We start from the raw sequence: 22,644 nt of genomic DNA, 5'->3' as shown, positions 1-22,644 counted from the left end.
ACAATCTGCACAGTCATGAAGTCTGTGTTGTGTGTGGACAATCGTTGATACAATATGACTTGGAAGTAGATGCGGTTTGGTAGGCAGTGAATAAACACAGGAAAGTAGAGAAAGAACAGACACTGAGAAGAGTAATGCTCCACCAGACAGCATTCATCTTTCTCCCCATCCTTACATTAGTATCCCTCTCCCTTCCCACCCTCTCCAGATTGCTGCTTGCATCCCACGTGATAGTTCTGGCTCAAGATGCTGGAGTAGGTGGTCATGTGACATGAGTTGTGCTTGATTGTATGTATGAATGGTGTGTGTTTCTCTTTAGCTGATGAAGGCTGTGGCCGAAAGCTTTATGTAAGTATTTTAATTGTGCCTGTCTGCAACTGAATGTATGTGTTTTCATTTATTTATTTTTGTCTTAGAGGAAGCACTATGTTTCCTGACTCTGCTTTCAGTGTATACTCTCACAATTTCAATAGTATACTGCCGTGGAAATTCCTGAATAGAATAATATGCAAAATAAAGGAGAGGCAACGACTCACCTATAGCTGACTGATGTGTGGGACATAGAAACTTGCATTAGAAAACTATTTATACTAGCTTTTGAGTTCTTTCTTTTTCTCTAGTAGAAGTATATACATTCACATACACAACCACACAGACACCCAAACATACACACCCATGGCTACAGCAAGACTGATGTTGATTATCGCTTGTGTCTGTGTCACGGGAGGGCATAAAATTGTAACTGGATCCTTCTATCAACCACTAGACTCACCTCTTGGTGTAACTGAAAACCTTAGAGAGAACCTCAGTTCCATAGTGCATAAGTTCCCCAGTCATACGGTAATCATCGGTCAATACTTTGGAACTCAGAGGTATTGCCCCAGTTTAATTCTTGTACCACTAAAAAGACAAGTGAAGCAGATATTAGTGTCACTGGCATTGAGAATCAGGGGAAATCATTGAAATTGAAAAAAAAAAATCTCCAGGGTCCAGAGAAACTGCTGTCAGATTCCACACTGAATTTGTGGCTGAGTTTGCTTCTCTTTTAAATATCATGTATTGTAGATTCCTCAATCAAAAAACAGCAGCCAGTAGTTGGAAGAAAGCACAGGTCACACCTGTGTGCAAAAAGGATTGCACAAGTGATCCACAAACCTACCATGCAATATCCTAGACCTCAGTATATTGTAGAATCTTAGAACCTATTCTGACCTCAAACATTATGCGATATCTTGAACAGAATGACCTCCTCCATTCCAACCAGCATGGATTCTGAAAATGTAAATCATGTGGAACAGAAGCTCACATTTTTCTCACATGATATACTGGAAGCTTTTGATCAAGACAGTGAGGTACATGCAGTTCTTGTCAATTTCTGAAAAGCATTTGAATCAATACTATATCTGCATTTAGTAGCAGAAGTACAATTGTATGGAGAATCAAGCTATATTTCTGACTGGATTGAGGATTTTCTGGTAGGGAGTACATAGCAAGTTATCTCAGATGGGGAAACATCAACAGTGTAGAAGTGACTCCACCTGTTCCCCAGTGAAGTGTGTTGGAATCCTAGCTGTTCATGCTTTGTGTTAATGACCTTGTGGGCAATTTTAATAATAGACTCAGATATTTGCATAAATGATGGAGTTTATATAATGAAAGAAGCTGCATAAATATTCAGCCAGATCTTGATAACATTTCAAAGTGGTGCAGACAATGACAACTTGCTTTAAATGTTCAGAAATGTAAAACTGTGCACTTCACAAACTGAAAAAAATTTGGTATCTTATGACTGTGTTATCAGTCTGTCCAGTTAGAATCAGCCAACTCATACAAATACCTGAGTGTAGCAACATGTAAGTGTATGAAATGAGATGATTGCACAGACATGCAACTTTACCTGATGGATATTTTGCTGAGTAATATTTACTCTAAGCAACATTCCATACAAACAATCCAACTGTAACTTTACCTTATGTGATCACACATTAGGTAACTGGACTGTGCACTGCTCTGTTTAAAGTGAATCACTCAATAATGTCATAAGGCCAAGCTGCAAATGTCTGCTTTAATGCCCAGCAGCTAACTCATTACAAATAATAATGTGTAGCTGTGATCGTGCAGTCAAACAGTCTATGCATTGGCTAGAATTGTGAATTAACAAAACAAATAGAAATACTAAATAAAAGACAAATCAAGAATTAATAAAAAAGGGTTCTATTCTAACATCAATAACTGATGTAGATGACATCAAGTCAAGGAACATGGCATCAACCTGGGTACCTTTGTCTCTAGCACTCTGGATATCATGGACAAACATTGAAATTCAAGTTGGTTTCTGTAGATGAGATTCTTTCTCCAGAGATGACACAATGCATAAGTCTAGAACATGTTCCACAATTCTACAAAACAAATGTGGTTAAAATGTTATAAAAAATGTAACAGTCAATCTTTGGAAACAAAGGCCACACTGTTCAAAGAGAATATGATAACTTCTTGTAATTTATGTTATTTTTCATAGAGCCACTTTTTCTGACACAGTTTTTATGACACAATTACTGTCCACAGTAGCCTCTTAAGGTACTACTAAGGAAAAATAAAATGGTTAAGTTAAGGTCTTAAAACAATTAAAAATTTTTTCAACGGGTCTACTTGGGAGTTAACTAAATTACTATTAAAATACATGTAGATCATACCTATGGTCAGCATTTGGGCAACACACTGTCATGTGCTGTCAAACTAAATGCAATATTGAAATATTGCGAATTATATAGATAAAACCAAGCATATTTCCCATTTCGTACTTTTTATGCTATATGCTTGTGTCCTCTATAACACAATATTTACTTGTACAATCCATAAAATATGAGAAAATTATGATCATATTTCAGTCAGTTATTCATAAACTACAAAAAAATATGAAAATGAGAGTACAGGTACTTAAATCAGTAAAACCACATTTAAAACAGAGTTAAGGTCTTTACAATAACAGAAAAAAGAAGGTTTACTTATGGTGCATATTTCTGATGGCTGTTGGTGCTGAACTTTGGGCTGCTTGATGTTTATGTCACTGCCCACAAGCTTAGAAGAGGTGACACGTAATGGATGAAAAGGGAAGCACCTCTTTCTTTGAGAACTCTTGGATGTCGTAAGGGTATGTGAAGCAGGTTGTTAAATCTCACAAGACACTATCCAGGAAATTCTGCCAAGTTTGGGCAGCATTCCTAAGGCCAAATGTCATAAAAATGCTCTCAAAGATTCCAAAAGGGTTGGTAATTGTTGTTTTTCTACCCTCAGGTGACATGGGGATCTGCATGTATGTCTTTGCGCAGTCAGTTTTGTTAATATAGTCACACCTGTCTGGCACTGTCCTTGAGTTTAGCACGTGGTAACCTCACATGGGTGCCATGAATTGTCCTTTTTAGGCACCAAATGCAAGATGGAAGACCATGGGCTGCTCAATGGTCGGACGACACCTTATCACAACATTACCTTGAACTCTGCCTTTTCTTTCGCAAGCCTCTCGGGTACAACGTTGACATGGGCAGCATGAGATGGGAGGACCAGGGGAGGTAACAATATGGTGGAGCGTCGAGTGCTTGATGTCCTGCAGCGCCCCAGTTGGGCAAGTTAGCTTTGGAAAGTTGTTCAGAACATATGTGAGTGGTCTGGGGCATGCCACAGATTTAATGATATGGAAGGTGGCCTGCTGTTGCTGCCCTCCTATCTTCAGACTTGTCGTAGAGTCAATCAACTGGGCATTTGTAATATACACCAGCAACTTGTAGTGTTCAAGGAAATCTGCACCCAGGATCAGCTCATTTACATTGGCCAAGGTCAACCTACACATGAATGTGTGGCGCAGTGCAACATCCACATTCCAATGTTGGGTGCCATACATTTTTATGGCAGAATCATTTGTCACCATGAGACAGTTTTTCAGCCTTCCTGCAATCTCTTAGCATGGATCCACAAAAAACTGATAAATCAGACCCAGTGTCTACAAGGTACCTCATGTCCCCACCCCATTCAGCCACAGATTCTTTGTATAGTACTGAAGTTGGATGCATCTAGGTCTGATAGCAGCTGGTGTTCAGGTGGGAGCAAAGGGCATAGCACTTGGCCACGTCATTTCTGAAGCGGGCATGATACCAGCAGATGCCACTTGGAGCCTGCTCTGTCATCAGTGGGGTACTGTGAGAGCAGCAGCTGCCGCTGCTGGTGCTTTGCTAGTAGTGTAAGCTGTGCCACCTGTCGCTTTGCCTGCTGCCACTGCGATGCCTGCAGCTCTCTTGCTGTGAGGGTGCAAACCTGTCAATCTGTGTACAGTGCACTGCCACCTGTGTGGCCAAATTCTGCATAAGGTGCTGCAGATCAGTGTCCATTGCTAGGGCTGTGGGAGGCATGTGTTGCGACAGAGCGAAGGTGTTTGGTGGGGGTAAGGGTTTGTTAACAGCTGCAGATGCCGTGCTTGTAGCCATTGCCATCATATCGTGCACCCTGCCCACCATATCCCCTCAGGTGTCCAGCTGCATGTCAGTCTGCACAACTGTGACTGCTTGCACCTGAGTGGGGAGACTGTATGCTCAGATAGCACACAATGGCAAATCCAGAACCATATCTGACTCTGTGAGGCTCCACAGGTGATGCTAGATCCGCAAAGGCCTCCAGTCACCACATTCTTCTTGGCGTGGTAGTTGCTGTACTTGCTGCTCCTTGGATGCAGAAATCCACTGTATCATTCCTTAAGCCACTTGTAGGAGGAATACATCATTGGGGTGCTTCCTATGCCCCATACTTGAGATGTGTAATTCTGGTCCAGATGGCTCAGGATGTGTTCAAATTTTGTGAGAGTGCATGTCATATTATTATTCAGGAAAACTGCCTCCACTTGGCTGAGCCGCATGAATGGGTTGGGGGGCTGAAAGGAGAGCAGTCTGACCACCACACATCTGGGCAGGTTGCTGCTCCAGCGGCAGTGGAGGATGGCAGTGTGACACTGTTTTGGGAGCATGAATTTTCATGGGTTGGCCCTGGGTGGGCGGAGTCTGTGTGCATGGGCCATGCCTCCTGCACCTTGCTTTCCAGGAAACAATTACATGCCAACTGCTCCTCTAGTTGCCTTTGGAGATAATCCATAGTTACCACTGTCTTATTGCACTAAGTTCTCATGCAAAAGAGGACACACAAAAAGTACGAAGACACACACACAAGAAAAATACATACAAAAGGAATAAATGTGCAAGGCCCAAATGTTGCCTGTGTGAGGCTACTGAGCACAGAAACATTCAAAAGTTAGTCCAGTTGTGATTCTCGGTCACTAACACTGATCAAGTCCATCATCATGAGTCTTTTTCTACCAACGATCATGTCAAGGTCACCAGCGAAGCATGCAATGAGTGGTTCTTGCTGCTTTAAAAACTGTCATACTGTGAGCTGGCTTACTGCACATGAAGTCCAAGCTGTAGACACAGGTGACAGTAATTAATGCAACAACTTATTTGTTTAACAGCAATGTATACACACTGAAGAACTCATAATATTCACACTCAAAATGACTGTGAGGGTGATCGAATTACTGCAGTGGACAGCTTGACCATTGATCCTAGAGGGTACACACTCCTCAGTGATTGAGCATGCAGTGCAGTCTTGTGGCCGCAGAAGTACAATGGATATGTGACTGGCCAGGCATGCAAATTTTCTCTTGTCTTGCGGATACTGTTTAATTCGCAGGCATGAGAAATGTAGTGAACAAGTGGGAACTGCCCTGTTTGTGGACGCGATGGTGGGGAATGTGCATTGAGTTTGACCCATGTGGACCGTGGCTCATTACATTGAAGAATGATGTAGACATCTGTGGAGTATCAGCTACTAGCTGGCACTGCTCTCTCTCCGAGGCATGTGCCCATGGGCACCACACCATTGTCAAGCTTTGGCCTAATGGTTCTTCTACATGGAGGCACACAGAGGCAAATGTCGGCCTGTTGGCTGTGCCGTCTACAATTGCTATGTTGCAGTCGTGGCTGTGGTAACAGCTGCCACAACATCTAGCTGCCAGAGGTACAGTGCCACCGGCCACTGGAAATTTGTCCTATAAGGATTGTTCCTCTCTTTCTTTTATAGTTAAGTCTTTACTGTATTTTAGATATGGTTTTCCTGATTTAATGACCTGTATTCTGTTTTTATATTTTAGAATAAGTGACTGAAACATGATTGTAATATTTGTTGTATTTTATGTTTTCTACAAGTAAATATTGTCTTACAGAGTACACATGCATGTAGCACTAAGAGTAGAAAAAGAGAAGTGCCCTTGGTTTTATTTATATAGTTCTCTATATTTTAACATTACATTTAGTTTGACATCACATGACCATGTGTTCACCAAATGCTGCCCACAGGTATGATCAATATTTATTTTAACGGTACTTCAATTATCTCTCAAGTAGTCCTGGTGAAAATATTTTTAATTGTTTTAAGATCTTAATGTAAGCATTTTATTTTTCCTATTGTAGCACCTAAAGATGGTCACTGTAGGCTGAAAACATTTATAATTTTTTCATAAAAAGTGCTGTGTTAAAAATAAACATATCTTTATAAGAGTCTTGATAGGGATGGGGAGTATGATGTACGTGGTGACCTGGTAAAGATAGCTACTCAAACTGGTGGCACTAATATGCACTTCATGCAACTGTTTCAGTACCATGATCAACCTCAGCCTAATGCTGCTGTTAGGTATGTTAACGTGGGGCTGGAGAAGGCACTGATGGTGGAAGGCATGGCTCACATTGCAGTGGTGCCAGTTGAGTCTATCAATAGATGGGGTTTCATTAAGCATGGCCTGCACCGTAGTATGGGAAGGGGAGGCTGGAAAAGCTTAGGTGACAGTGTAGTGGGTGGTGGTGGGATCATCATGGAAAAATTCCTTGGTGTTAGAGCTGCACCTTTTTTAAATTGAAGTCAGCTGATAGGAACCCCTGCTTAAAGGAAGTCCCTCTAACAAAGGAATCACATTCAAAGGTGGTCAGGTTTCCAAGTAGTGAAGAAATTAGCATATTTCATCAGAAAATAAGAGGTATTAGAGATAAAGTTAGTGAACTGCTTGCAGATGCTGACTCTGACATTATTGGTGTATCAGAGCACCACTTAAATAATTTGACAATTCAGAAGCTTCCTTTACAAGGATATTGATTAGCTGGCTTCCTTTCAAGGAGTTCTTTGGGGAGTGGCCACGTACCTAAACAACAGTATCCCATTTGACTATGTAGATGTATCACACAACTGCACTGAACAGGTATTTGAACGTTGAGCAGGGGCAGTTGAAACTAGGGAAGCTGAACTTCTATTTGTTGTTGTTTATAAGTCCCCTAACTCTGACTTCAGAGCATTTCTTCTCAAGCTAGAGAGGGTTCTTGGTTCACTTTCTAGGAAGTACCATAAATTAGTTATATGTGGTGACGTCAATATTAATTTTGTGTGCGATTGTGCAAGAAAGAGGATGTTGGAAGATCTCCTAAATTCATATGATCTGATGCAGACTGTGTTTCTTCCAACAAGGGTGCAGGAGAACAGTAGCATAGTCATAGACAATATTTTTATTCATTCTTCATCACTAGATGGGAATCCTGTTAGTAAAAGGTTGAATCGCCTTTCAGACCATGAGGCACAAATTTTAACACTAAAAGCTTTTTGTACTCAAACAAATGTTTATATAATCACAAACTATGTAGAAAAGCTAATAAAATGGCAATAGAGAGTTTTTTTAAACCTCATTAAGGAACAAGAATGACAGGATGTTTATAGTGCTGATAACGTAGATGACAAATGTAATGCTTTCCATAACACATTTCTCATGCTCTTTGGAAGTTGCTTTCCATTACATTGTTCTAAACAGGGTACTAGTAGTAAAATGCAGTCTGGGTGGCTGACTAGGATATCATGTAGAAGAAAGTGGGAATTATATCAAAATGTTAGAAGTAGCCATAATCGAGCTCCAGTAGCCCATTATAAACAGCATTGTAAGGTGCTTTAAAATGTTATTAGGAAGGAAAAGAGTATGTGGTACACAAACAGAATAGCTAATTGACAGGATAAAAATAAATCATATGCACAGTCATGAAAAAGTAAGGTTGATGATATAAAGTCAGTGCATAGTAAAAATATTTCTGTTACTGATAAGTCAGATGCATGTTCAGTATTTAATAATCACCTTCTGGGCATTGCTGGTGAATTACATAAAAACTTACTTCCTACAGGGAACTGTATAACTTTATTGGAAAATGCCTTTTCAAGATTGATGTCTGAAATACTCCTTTGTGATACTGTAAAGGGGGAGATTGAGTCAATAATTAAATCACTGAAGACTACGGACTCTCATGGATATGGTGGAGTGCCTAGTAGAATGTTAAAGTACTGTGCTGGACATGTTAGCCCTGTTTTACCCATATTTGAAATTTTTTCCTTCAAGAATGATCAGTTTCCTGAATGATTAAAGTAATCAGTAGTAAAGCCACTTTATAAAAGGGAGAAAGGGATAATGTAGCCAATTTTAGACCTATTTTTATGCCATTGCCATTTGCTAAAGTTATGAAAAGGCTTTGTATGTTCGGACAATTGATCATTTTATTTCACATAATTTGCTATTAAATGTACAGTTCGGTAGTAGAAGTGGTTTAACAACTGATAATGCTATATTCTCTTTTCTCTGTGAGGTACTGGATGGATTAAACGAAAGGTTTCAAACACTAGGTGTCTTTTTTTATTTAACTAAGGTGTTTCATTGTGTTGATCACAAAATATTGCTCCAGAAGTTGGACCATTATTGAATATGGGGAGTAGCTCACAACTGGTACACCTCTTACTTTAACAATAGGCAGCAAAAGGTCATTATGCACAGTGCTGAGAATGGCTATGATGTGGGGTCTGAGTGGCGCGCAGTCAAATGGAGAGTGCCTCAGAGATCAGTGGTTCATTAGTCTGGGGATTCTGACATTAGCCTCTCAATATATGTATTCTTTACTGTCATTTATTGTTAACAATATCAGTTTGTTCCCAAGAATTAACAGCTTTCACTCAGTTAATACTAGACAGAAATCCAATCTGCAATTGGTTTACACTTACTTGACACTTGTGCAGAAAGATGTGTGGTATGCCGCTGCATCCATTTCCAAAAAGTTACCACAAGAATTCCAAAATCTTAGCACTAATCTATGTGCTTTCAAATCAAAACTGAAGAGTTTCCTCATGGGCCACTCCCTCTGTTCGGTAGAGGAGTTCCTTGAAATATTAAGCTGATTCCTGTGTCATATTGTTGATTGCTTTTATTTAAACTTATAGCTTGTCTTTTTTTTTGTTCATAAACATTTTATTTTATCTGTTATTACTTTTACATTGTAATTTTATATACTGACATGGTCTGTGACATTAGTAAGTTATACATATAAACAGCTTACCAGAAAGCTCTCTGCTGGCACATTAACACAGTTATTTACTTAATTCAGGTATGGAGTGTACATTTTGATAGCTAGATAGTGATTGTGTACAAGATATTCAACTTAATGACTGCTGAACACAAACTGCTAATTATATGACATTTATGAAATTAGTGATAGCCTCCATCTGACTTATAACGTAATGTTTACATTTTGGCAGCTAAACAACCCTGTCTAGTTTGTTAACATATTTTACAAACTGATATTTTGTATCTTCTGGATCACATAGTAGTTTTGATGGAAATCTGTCAGGCAATCTTCTTTCTAAGCGTCAACTTTGGTAAGTTCAAGAGAAAGCTTATTCAAGTGTATTAAAAATTTTAACCGATGTTTACAAAATTCCTTTGTACTCCCAGCCCTTATCTTTGGCTTGGTCTATTTGGAAACTCATTGTTTATTCTGGCTCGTTCTGACTCAGACCAAAATTTACTTAGAAAACTTCATCAAATTCAAAAAAATTCATCACTTAACTTGAATTTTGATTTATCCAAGACAACACTTCCTCTTAAAGAATCTTCTTCATGAGATTTGAAGACAGTGTCATGTTTGCTACAAAGTTGTCTTTGTAAAGCATAGAGGTTTCAAGTAATCAAATAACACCACTGTTAGTTAATAAGTTTCTTGCTACTATACATTCATGAATTTGTACTAAATTCTTTTCTACATTAGCTAATTCACCTTCTAATACTGAAATAATATTTTTGCAAGTAAACATCACTAGTCACATTATTTTAATCATCATTAAATTTTGAGTCCAAATGGATTTTCTCTCTGTATCATTAGTAAATGTGCACATTTTGATATGCACAGCTACTTTCACATTACACAATTCTACCTCACCTTATCATGTTCATATCTGATCACATTTCAAAGTTCACCAAAGTTCTTCTCATTCTTATTTGTTTCCTTCACAAACTCATCTTATAAACTAGCTGTTTTGCTCTCAGTTACACACATTCTGGAACCCATGTCCTTTAGGTCAGTCTCAACATAAGCATTACGTACCTGTAACTGTTTACTGAATGAACAAGAACCAAGTGCTTGGATAAAAAAGAGAGAAAGACAGGGATGTAGTGATTCACCTCGTACTGTTCAATCTATACATCAAAGAAGCGGTGACGGAAATGAAAAAAAAGTTGAAGAGTGGGATTGAAGTCCAGGGTGAAAGGATATCAATGATAAGATTTGCTGATGACACTGCTATCCTCAGTCAAAATGAAGAAGAATTACAGAGTCTTGTTGAGTGGAATGAACAGTCTAATGACTACAGAATATGGATTGAGAGCTAACTGAAGAAAGACAAAAGTAATAAGAACTAGCAGAAATGAGAACAGCGGGAAATTTAACGTCAAAATAGGGGATCACAAAGCAGGTGAAGTTACAGAATTCTGCTACCTAGGCAGCAAAATAACTCAAGATGGATGGAGTAAGGAAGACATAAAAAGCAGAGTAGCACCATCAAAAAGGGTATTCCTGGCCAAGAAAAGGATACTAGTAACAAATATAGGCCTTAATTTCAGGAAGAAATTTCTTAAAATGTATGTGTGAAGCACAGCATTGTACGGTACTGTAACATGAACTATGGGAAATTCATAACGGAAGAGAATTGAAACATTTTACATGTGGTGTTACAGGTTAATGTTGGAAATTAGGTGGACTGTCAAAGTAATAAATGAGGAGAATCTCTTTAGAATCAGTGACAAAAGGAAAGGAATATTTGGAAAACACTGACAAGAAGAAAGGATGGGATTATAGGTCATCTGCTAAGACATTAGGTATAGCTTCCATGGTACTAGAAGGAGCTGTAGAGGATAAAAACTGTACAGGAAGAGACAGATTGGAATACATCCACCAAATAATTAAGGATGTAGGTTGCAGTTGCTACTCTGAGATGAAATGGTTGGCACAGGAGAGAAATTCATGGTGAGCTCCATTAAACCAATCAGAAGACTGATATCTCAAAAAAAGAGCTGTTTACTATTAATCTGCAGACTGAATTTGAGCTTTGATAGTATATAATTGTTTTTTGCTCTGATACTCTGTAACTGTTCACTGTTTTCTGCTCTGAAATTTTACAACTGTTCACCTTTCTTTTCCTACATTAACCACAGTTTGGTCCACCTCCGTTGATCCCCCTACTGCCTCATTATCCATGTGTTTTACTTCTCATCTGTGATTGTCATTTAAGAACCCTTTTTAACAGTTTTTATCAAGTAAAACAAAGTCAAAACAAACAAGTTCTTTTTTTGTATACTTATCTTTCTTCTTTCCGTTCCACCCCCCCCCCCCCCCCCTTTTATTTACATTTACATTTTATTTAGGTTTTTAGACATATCTTCAAAATTTACTCCACATAACTTCCTTCTCAAATAAGCAGTGATATTAAAATATTGCATATCAAACACGCAACATGTTTGTAATGAACTCACACAATTCCAATGTTCATTTTACTTACCTCAATCACTGAAGTGTACTTCTAGTACTATAAACACAATACTAATTTGTTAATTTATAAATTCAATTATGAAGGAGGATTTGTATTATTAAATGTGTTTACTTAGCTGTTCATGCAATCTGGAGTCAATTAATGGCATCATCTCCCAACAGGGTGAGTCTGTTGCACATTTGATTGAAGCACAATATCTCCTGTTTCGTGTTTTTTATTTATTTTTATTTTTCCTGAAAAACATTTCATACAAAATGCACTTGAATTTTCATGTCACAGAGTGCAGTCTTTTACAAAGTTTATTTTTACAAAGGTTCATATGAAACAACTGCAGTTCTGAATGTGTCACATGGCCTAATCTTTGAAATGACTACTGATCATACAGTTTTCATGTATATGTAATTTTGCTAACCATGCCAGAAACTTCTAGACGCCCGGAACTTTTAATTACAGTAATTTTCAATTAAGATCTTAGTTACAAACACGTATTGCATCTTTGGAATCAATAATTTTAATATTTCAGAACAAATTTTATTAATTACAAAATTATTGATTAATTACAAAACTGAGATCAAATTTCTGGATAGCATAGATTTGTTAACATTATAACTTTTCAATAATTTTGCTTAATCATATACCACTTATCTATGCTTTGAGTAACAAATCTCAAAAAAATTTTTGGACCTTCATATATCTGCTGGCTGATTATTATGTATTTAATAGACTGTATGAAAGAAAACCCAGCTGTTAACTGAATTAACATCCCCTACTTTTGTTTTGAATTATTTTTCTTATTTCAAAATAAATGAGAAACCTTTTCTGGGAAATACTTTAGTTGTGCAAAACAATATTCCCAAAAGAAATGCTTCTACACAGTCTCAATCACCTAAGCTACTTGTTCAGTTCTCAAAATTTAACTGTTCAATATCTTCACACTACTAATTAAAAAATGGTGAAACTAATCTCTAAATTTGTGATAAGCAGGCCTACTCCTGATCCAGTGATATCTCTACAAACATTTGAACCACAATCATTTGTTAGAGCTGCTCTTGTACAACTGAAGCTAAAGACTGTTGTCATATTTCCTGTACAAAAAACATGAGACAAAAATGACTAGCAAATTTAACTACTGCTTTACATAAGTAAATATTATTACCACTTATAAAATATTATATTAAAATTTATATGATCATTTTTCACATACTATGTACTGTATTTATTTTCATTTAACTGAAAATATGTAAAGCTCTTTTACTTGTTAACAGGAGGAAGACGCTGTAATTGGTCAACGGGATGGACTCAGTGAAAAGGATATTAAAAAGATTAAAAAGACATACAAATGCAATGAAAAAGATTCTCTCTTCAGCATTTTTTCATTTGAATAGATCTAATAGCTATGAATAAAATTCTGTCATTTAAAAGAAGTTGTATTCATTTGAGAACACACTAAAATATTTGATGAATCTAAAGTGACAATTGAAAATTTGTGCCAGACAGACTCAAATGAAGATTTTCTGTATCTTATGAGCAATGACCTAAACAATTAGGCTATATGAGTATATCTCCACATCCAAGTAAAACTTTCATTGTCACTGTCAGAGATAAGCAGGAAATCAAATTTCAAATCCCGATCCAGACCAAATTTTCACTTGTCATTATAGGATGCTACACATAAAAATTGACTGAAAGAGGAACAAATGAATCCATTATTGAACAACTCAGTATCTCCAGACGCCTTTCTTCTTGAGTCACCAAAAAATTTCTCCAGTTCTTTGCCATATTGTAAGAAGAGATGGAGAAAATCTAGAGAAAATAATCTTGCAACAAAAGGTCGAGGGCACAAGACCAAGAGGAACAGCAATGAGCAGATGGATAGATCAGATCGAGAAGATCACCAGTCTACCTCTTCAGCAAGCACTAAGAGAAGCAGGCAACCATCCAGGATGGAAATGCTTGGTTCATGGGGTCACAATGCTTATCAATGAGCACAACTTATGATGATGATGAATGTTGTTCATATCTAAATGATTTCCACTGATATCATTTCATGTCACTGGATATGTATTTATTTTCTGAGTTCACCCCCACCATTGCATATTTATTTATTTTCTGTATTCATCTCCATCAATCCAGCCATTTCACAAAAATAGTTTAGCATGACAAAATGGCAGCATAGGTTTTTATGCGCCTGTGGGGGCCAGCATATTTATGATTGCCTGCACCTTCTCCAGGAGTGACACAGATCTGCTCTGGGTGATCAAATGCCTAAGAAACGAAATTATAGTTACCCTGAATATGCATTTCAAAGGGTTAGTGATGATACTCACTTCTCTACTATGCTGATATATGATCATCAGGTGGTGGTGGTGGTGGTGGTGGTGGTGGAGTCCAGGTGATGTCGAATCACCAGGATGCCATTGAAGTATGCAAACCAGGTATGGGCTGCATTCTGAGGACTGAATATCATAAATGTACTCTCAAAGAGCCCAAAGGGCTTGATCATGGCAATTTTGTGAATGTGCTTAGGTGCCACAGGAATCTGCTTCAACACTTTCATGCAGTCAATTTTGCTGTATGCAACTGATCACATCAAGGCATGGGAAAAATCCTGGAGGAGTGCCGCCTACGGTGAGCATCATTTGATCATGGTTTTAAGGGAGATGACCAACATCTGACCATGATTTTGAGGGAGATTTAGTTGCAATAAATTTCAACTGCACAACTACACCACATTTTCTTGGAATGGGTGACAATGAAGATGAAAGAATAATTTTCTCTATTACATCATATGGTATCATATTTTTGGTTAATTCCACAAACCGAGATAAAGTTTTTGTAATACAAAAGAGCGTAATAAAACTTATTTGCAGTGTAAATTCAAGAACAGCAGGCTTATTGCTTCATGAAGTTTTGACATCTTCATTTTCACTGTGATAGCACATGATGAAAACTGATTCACTTTAGAAGCAAACAAAGACACATGTGAATGATGAATGGTGCAGCAGGTACTATTACAGAAGGAGGACTACATAAATCACAACATTTTGTGTTGACTATCTTCTGCTTTCAATTGCTGTCAACATGAACAGCTCTTTTGAAGCACTGTGAAATTTTGTTGTGTTATGTGAGTTATAACTAATGTAATGAGTGTGTTTAAACAAGAATGTATTTATAATCTGCTTCACTGAGTTCTTGTTATATTCATGTCTTATTTAAGGAAGGAAACAAGATTAGAGTTTAACATCTCATTGACAGTATGATCATTTAAGATGGGTGTCTTATTTATAGCATAGCTGCTGATCAGTGTGAGGTGAGTGGATCTGTGGATTGGCAGTAATGACTGAGAAAAAAGTAAACATTATTCCCATTCTCACAACTCCTGTACACGGGTAGCTATGCTATTCTTTCATTGCTCCTCGCATTTCCTTGACTCAAATTGTCTTCTTTCCATAGAAGCTTGAACAGTAAACAGGGTATGTCGACAATAGTAGTACTGATTATTACACAAAACTTTCCTAGATCTGTCTGTCAGAATTTGATCTTTGCAGGATCAATACACAGACAGAAAAAAATCACAACAATAAAAAATAATTAATGAAGAGTAGTGCAATTGATTACATTTGTCTAGGCAACATAACTAAGTGAGTAATATTGCAATATCACAGGTCAATGTAAGCACAAGGTAAGCCATTGCAAATGTGAAATGCTGGTTCATTAATAACTGGTGTAACCTCAAGAATGTTGAATGCAAACATGCATGCCTTGTGTTGTATAGGTGCCAGATGTCAGTTTGTGGGATGGAGTTCCATGCCTGTTGTACTTGGTCAGTTAATACAGGGACGGTTAATGCTGGTTGCCGATGATGCTGATGTTGCCATCCAATGATGTCACATATGTGGTTGATTGGAGATAGATCTGTTGATCGAGCAGATCAAGGAAACATGTCGACACACTGTACACCATGTCGGGTTACAACAGCAGTATGTGAGCTTGTGTTATCCTTTTGGAAAACACCCCCTGGAATGCTGGTCCTGAATGGCACCACAACGGGTCGTTTCACCAGACCGATGTACAGTTTTGCAGTCAGGTTACATGGGATAATGATGAGAGTAATCCTGCAGTCATACGAAATTTCACACCAGACCATAACTCCAGCTGTAGGTCCAGTATGCTTAGCACGCAAATGGGTTGATTGTAGGCCCTCAACTGGACTCCTCCTTACCAACACACAGCCATCATGGGCACTGAGACAGAATGAGCTCTCATAAGAAAACACAACAAATCTCCACCCTGCCCTCCAGTAAGCTCTTGCTTGACACTATGGAAGTTGCAAATGGTGGTGGTTTGGGGTCGGTGGAATGAACGCTACAGGGTGTCTGACTCAGAGCTGTTCTGAAGTAATTGATTTGCAGCAGTATGTTAAATCAAACATCTTTTGAACTGTCTAATTTCCCAACTGTTATTTTATTTAGCTATCAGTTTTGGCTATTTACTATGCCATCTTCAGGCCCCTGCGTACAGACAACAATGGTGACAGTATGAAATAGATAACAAAAAGGAGGTGGTGCAAGTCTTATTGACAGTGGTAGTATTTAATAACATAACAATACCAAACCGTACAGGAAGTTACATTAAAGTTACAGATAAATTAAGGAATAACTTAAACTAGGGAGCAATGTACATACATCATATAATCGTAAAAATGAACCTACTAAATTGAGGTCAATATTGCATGTTATGCATAGATAATCAGAAGAGTCTCTCCTTCTCTTCTCGTGTGGTGAGTCTTCCCTGAGCCGCGGTTCCGAGTAACGTTCCCGAAATCTTCCCCTTTTCCTAGACCTCACCAATCCTTTTTTCTCACCTGTTTTCCTTCCCCTTCTGCATGAAGAAGGAGCCACTGGCTATGAAAGTTTGCCTAATTACAACTTCTTTTATGTGTGTCGTCTGCCGCCACTTGGTGAGCAGATTTTTTAGCTATCCAATTAAATTATTCTGTCAAATATTGATTGTTTTCATTGTTAACAAATAAACAGATATCTATGATTTTTTCAATGAAGGAAAGCAAGGAAAATCATCTAGAGGAAATCTAACTTTGATAAACTGGAATACTATCTGGAGGAATTTGCACACCAATGTTCTATCATCCAGTGTTAAAGCCATGGGGGACATTACCCCCAGCAAGAAAACAGCAACCAACAAAAAAAATTATACAACATTCGACATAATTTCCACATGACATACATGGCCTCATTGATACATTAACTCACATGTTCAGCTGTGGAACCAAATCTGAGATCTGGTCTTATATCCAAAGAAAACTTGCAATCATAGATCACACAACCCAAAATTTCATTGACATAATGTAAATGATAAGGGTACAAAAGCTGTGATACTTACAATCCAAAAACAATTTGGATGATAGGAGACATGTCTACTTAGATAATTCAGAACCGATTTACATCTGCTCTGCATACATAACCAGCAAGTTACCATGTGATGTGTTGCAAAGGTACCTTCCACTTGCAAATAGAGAGAAAAATGACTGTCCATATGTCTCTTACAAGCCATAATTTCTCTTATCTTGGTCATCTTTATGCAAAATGTGCATTGACAGTAGTAGAATCGTTCCACAGACAACTTCAAATGCCAGTTCTCTACATTTTCTTAATAGTGTTTTGCAAAAGAACAGTGTCTTTGCTCCAGCGATTCCCATTTGAATTCATGAAGCATCTCCATAATACCTGTGTGTTGATTGATCCTTCTGGTGAATATATGGTAGCTTGCCTATGAAATGTTGTGATGTCTTCCTTTAGTCCAAGCATTACTCGAGAATGGATCACTCTAGTGTTCCATATGGAGCCAACTTTACATACGAACCACACTTTCCAAAAATTTTCCCAAGAAGCAGAAGTCAACCGTACACTTTCTTTATTATTATTATTATTATTATTATTAGTATTAGTATTAGTAGTAGTAGTAGTTTATTCATCCAGCGACAATGTATTACCATCCTTAAGTGCTTGTTCCATTTTGTATCACTTTCCAGTGTTGTACACAGATATTTAACCGATGTACTGTATCAAGCAGAACACTGCTAAAGCTGATTTTGAAAATTAGGGATTGTTTTTCGTACTTATACGCAATAACTTACATTTTTCTACAGTTAGAGCAAGCTGCCATTCATCAAACAAACTAGAGAATTTATGTAAGTCATCTTGTATCCTCCTACAGTCTCTCAACAATGACACCCCATGCACCACACCATCATCAGCAAAAAGCCACAAGTTGCTACTTTTAACAACCTCCTTTGTTAAGCACATTGGATGACTGTTAATTGTAATCTTTGTTCATGGAGTTAAAGTATTGTTGGCCGGGTGTAGTGACAGTTTTAAAGAAAAAATACTCGTCTTGTTTCATGAGGATCTCCTTAAATCCGTTGCTTGAATTTCTCGTCTGGAAGCCAGGTTCTCTTGTAGGTCCAGAAGCTCTGTTGATGTGTTTGTAGAATAACATAGACAACAAAACTGATTCTTACGTAATTTTCGTATTTAATAGTCCTAGATGCCTTGCTGCCATAAACTTACAATGTTCACTCAGTGAAATAGATTCCATTTATATGCAACTCCGGAAAACTTTACATTTCTCCTTCCTTCCTTCCTTCCTGCCACACATACAACATGCAAGCAAAATCACACCCAGTTAACACTGTTCCAAAGTACATCAGTAAAGACATATTCTTACTAAGATCAAAACATAGAACTTAGAACATTAAATCAAAAATAATTTACAAAAAATGAAATTCATTCACCCGCACAATAGAACAAATTATGATAACATATATTCACATAAAAAATATATCTTTTTGTGGTACAGTAATTTTATGAAATTTCTTTTTTAATCACAGGGGTTAATTGTGTTAGCTCAACATACACTATGTATAGTTGAAGTTTAAAAAATTTCAAATAAGACTGAAAAAAGGGTAAGGTCGTAAATTTGAGAATATACATGGCCCAGATGGCTTATTGCATGTTACATACTCACCCTGTCCGCCACATCAATTATGTATATAGAGAACAAGAGCAGTCCTATGACACTTGACTGGGGCACTTGTGATGGTTCCCTTGTCCCTGATGAACACCTGCTGATGAAGGCACTCACATATTTGGGAGTTTCTTCTGTATGCTTGTTCCTCTGTTAACCCTCTGAGCTCACAGCCTACTTTCTGATATGGAAACCAACTGTGTGTTCATTGTGGTCCTATCAGTAGCAATCTGTAGTGACTGTTCAAGCACATGATCTACAATATTTATGGCACACTTAAATCTAATGGTCAACAGAGTACTGCTGCCTTTTGGCCAAAATAATTAAGAATTAAGCATTGATTTGGCTTAGCATATTAGCTAGTGAAATTTTTAGAATTAAACATATGTTTTCACACATAAATCAGAATTGCTAACAAACAAAATGAGGTATAATACCACGAAGGATAATGAGATAGCCTAATGCACTGGTCTAAATTAAGCTTGTAAATTTACTTGCAAGCAAAGAATCAAAGATAGACATGTATGAAAAGGTGGCTATACATTATTAATGGACTTTCAGCAGATGCTTAACTGAATAAGTCTATAGAGCACAGCAAAGTGAGCAGAGCATAAAACAAAAAGTTCTGAACACTAACAAATCTGAGTTCTTAGCACACCGAACACAATTTCAACTCTTTCCATTGTCCTCAAAGTTAAATTAAAAAATGTTAAAGATCAGATTAACTCCAACAATGATATTAGTGCTGTTGCTCAATATGTATTTTAATGTCACAGTATGGTCAACTCTAACAATGTCCCAGTATGGTCAACTCTAACTGCATAAAATGCATACCACCACTATCTCATATAGTTTATCACTTGTGGCTCACTGAGCACCCAGTCTTCCTGACAAAAGCCTACACTCTTCCAATGATGAAAGGACCATCTTCACTTCACAAACAACTGTAACAAAAATCTATGAGGTTCCTCTGCTTGCCTATTCCATAGCTTGGTCACATGACCAAGTACTGGAGTCAAGTCTATTACTTTCCCTGGCCCACCTTATCAAAAATACACTTTCCACTGTTTTGTATTTGTTATGAAAATTCAATAAATGTATTCTTAAGTCTACATGTGTTTACACCTTCAAACAATGGTAACTCCAGATAGGATATTCCTGCCCGAAATGCTGGAGATGGTGGTCATGTGTGCATGAGGTGTGCCTGTGTGTGTGTGTGTGTGTGTGTGTGTGTGTGTGTGTGTGTGTGTGTGTGTGCGCGCTTTACTGACAAAGGCTGTGGCTGAAAGCTATATGTGAATGTCCTTTAATTTTTTCTGTCTACAATTTGACATGTCTTCTTTACAGTAAGTAGCAATCTGTCTTTTCCTACATTGTTGTATTTACACATTATCGCATAACTAAATGTATGCCTTATTGCATAACTAGATGTATATGCTTTATCCTTTTAATTTATTGCTTAACTTTTGTTCAGAAAGGAAATCACAGAAGCCAGTCAAAAACATGTCTGTATTCTAACTGCAGTTGTGGCAATACATGACTCAAGGTATATTTTGTAAATCTTATCTACATAACAAATCACATTTACATAAATTATTGTATCATAGTTTAAACAGAAATGTTAACATGCTGAAGCTAAATAACATTGTTCATGTGCAGAATTCTCCATTTTATTGTAGCTTAATTAAAATTACAAATAATTTCTTTTAGGGTTTACTTTCATGGATATTACACAACAAGCTCGCTCATCATGAACTGAGGTCAGAGCCAATTCATTGGTGTGTCTTACATATTAATATAATAAACAAACATTTAAACAAGATGATGTATAAATATGATAATAGTTCTGTTGTGTTCTAGGACTTCCACTGATCCCAGAAACATGTATGCAGAATTGGCTCTTTTAGTAAATATAGAGTACTTTTAATGTAGCACACTCAGTTGCCAGGCCACCTTGGGGTTCACCTCCTTTGTCGCCAGGCACATTAGACCTGGCTTTTCCCCAGTGCCATACCCTGTTTGCAAACAAGCCAGTCCTCAGCCATTTCATTCAAGCTGCATCTCTGTCAACCATTTACATTTCAGCTAGCCCAGCCATACACAACAACAAACCAGCTTTCCATCACTCACCACCATACAGCACCCAACAGATAGGCCAAACTACTCATTTCATCACATACCTCTACTCTGTGTCAATTTTGCCTGTTACAGTTTCACAAAAAAGCACCAAGAGCACACTCCACTGTTAAAATTACAAATGATTATACTTATTAATTTGCCCAAAAAGGAGTGCACTAGTTGTATGAGGCATACGATTCATCAGAGTCCATCAGCATACTGGCAGTCATGTGCACCAATCGCCAGCCAAGCCATCTATCAAAACAAACAAATTACTACAAAATTTTGCCTATAAACTTGCAGATCTATGACTCCCAGTGATTATGGTGTCCAAACATTACCTGGAACATCCTGTGTCGACTGTGATTATCTCACATGATGGTTATGGCATGCTCTAGGTGAAAACGACAACCATCTATAGAGCTACGAAGAGACATGGCCATAGAGACATTTACAAAATCATGTTGTAGACGCAAGAAACAGCTGTGTCCAGTGTATAGAAACTGAACAAGATTGTGTGTCTTAGTTTGGATACTGTACTTATACATTTGTACATTATGCATATTTCTTTGTATGACTGTTCCATAATTTCAAAGGTGTTTTCAGGAATATATGTGAATAATATTTTTCAATACATCCCTACAAACATGATTCACTTTTTGTTGGCAAAATGAATAACCAAGAAATGGCAGGTTTTTCCTATAAATTATTTCAGTTGTTTTCTATTTGTTGGCACTTTGCAGTCTGCAATAGCCTTGAATTTCTCTTTACGCGGTAAAATACCCTCAGGAGTCAGCTGATGACCTCAAAATAATAACGCTGAACAAATTCACATTTACTCAATTTAACCCTTGAGTGGATGCGCCATTTTTCATAACGTGAGTGGACGTGCGGCACACTTTGTACACATGAATAGAATAGCTTTCCTTATGTTACCGAGGTAAGTCATGTATGATCAAATTCACAGTTTAATCTTACTTTATTTAAACAAGAAGAAAATAAACATATATAATATGAGCTAAAATACTGTTTTATTAAACAATAATGAAATAAATGTTCACTATTACACTCTGTTGCCAAGGACAGGTGTTAAAAGAGACAGTAACAACCCACTTGAAGCATTAAGCAGTGCAGTTGCATCAGATCCCAGTCAGCTGTTTATTTGATCACTAATCATCTCATAGACAACTGCCTCAATGTGGGATTATGTTGCTAGTTTGTAATGGGAGTCATTTTTTTGAATGGATCGTAAATTTTTCTCGCCTTAGCTCACTTTGTATTTTATATTACTGCTGCTCACTTGGACATATGACAACACCATTTATTGCTGTGTTACCTGAAGCAATAATGAAGGAATAGGTATGGGTTTGCAGTTGTGAAACAACAATGAAACCATGCAAAATCATTTTATTTTTGGTTGGCGTACTTCATACATAGGCGCGCCCGATTGAGGGTTGAGTGACATTCCCCCTTTATATACAGCCTTGAATACATCCTCCAGCAACTGATTGGGCTCTTTCCAAGTGCTAATAGTGATCAAAATGTCATCTA

The 22,644-nt window shown here is 37.5% G+C and overlaps 1 protein-coding gene across 1 annotated transcript in view; it reads left to right on the top strand.

Annotated features, from left to right (window-relative positions):
• Positions 1-13,338, top strand: part of LOC124625528 (zinc metalloproteinase nas-14-like) — a 104,532-nt gene extending 91,194 nt beyond the window's left edge. Inside the window, exon 6 of the mRNA XM_047149178.1 lies at positions 13,197-13,338. Coding sequence (XP_047005134.1) covers positions 13,197-13,316 — 120 coding nt within the window. The 3' untranslated portion in view covers positions 13,317-13,338. The remainder of the gene's footprint in view (positions 1-13,196) is intronic.
• The last annotated feature ends 9,306 nt before the right edge of the window (positions 13,339-22,644 follow it).

This window comes from Schistocerca americana, chromosome 1 (genome assembly GCF_021461395.2).
Source record: "Schistocerca americana isolate TAMUIC-IGC-003095 chromosome 1, iqSchAmer2.1, whole genome shotgun sequence".
NCBI classification, from domain to species: domain Eukaryota; kingdom Metazoa; phylum Arthropoda; class Insecta; order Orthoptera; family Acrididae; genus Schistocerca; species Schistocerca americana.
The sequence above is the reverse complement of the archived record's forward strand: the minus strand, read 5'-3'. Positions and strand labels throughout refer to the sequence as shown.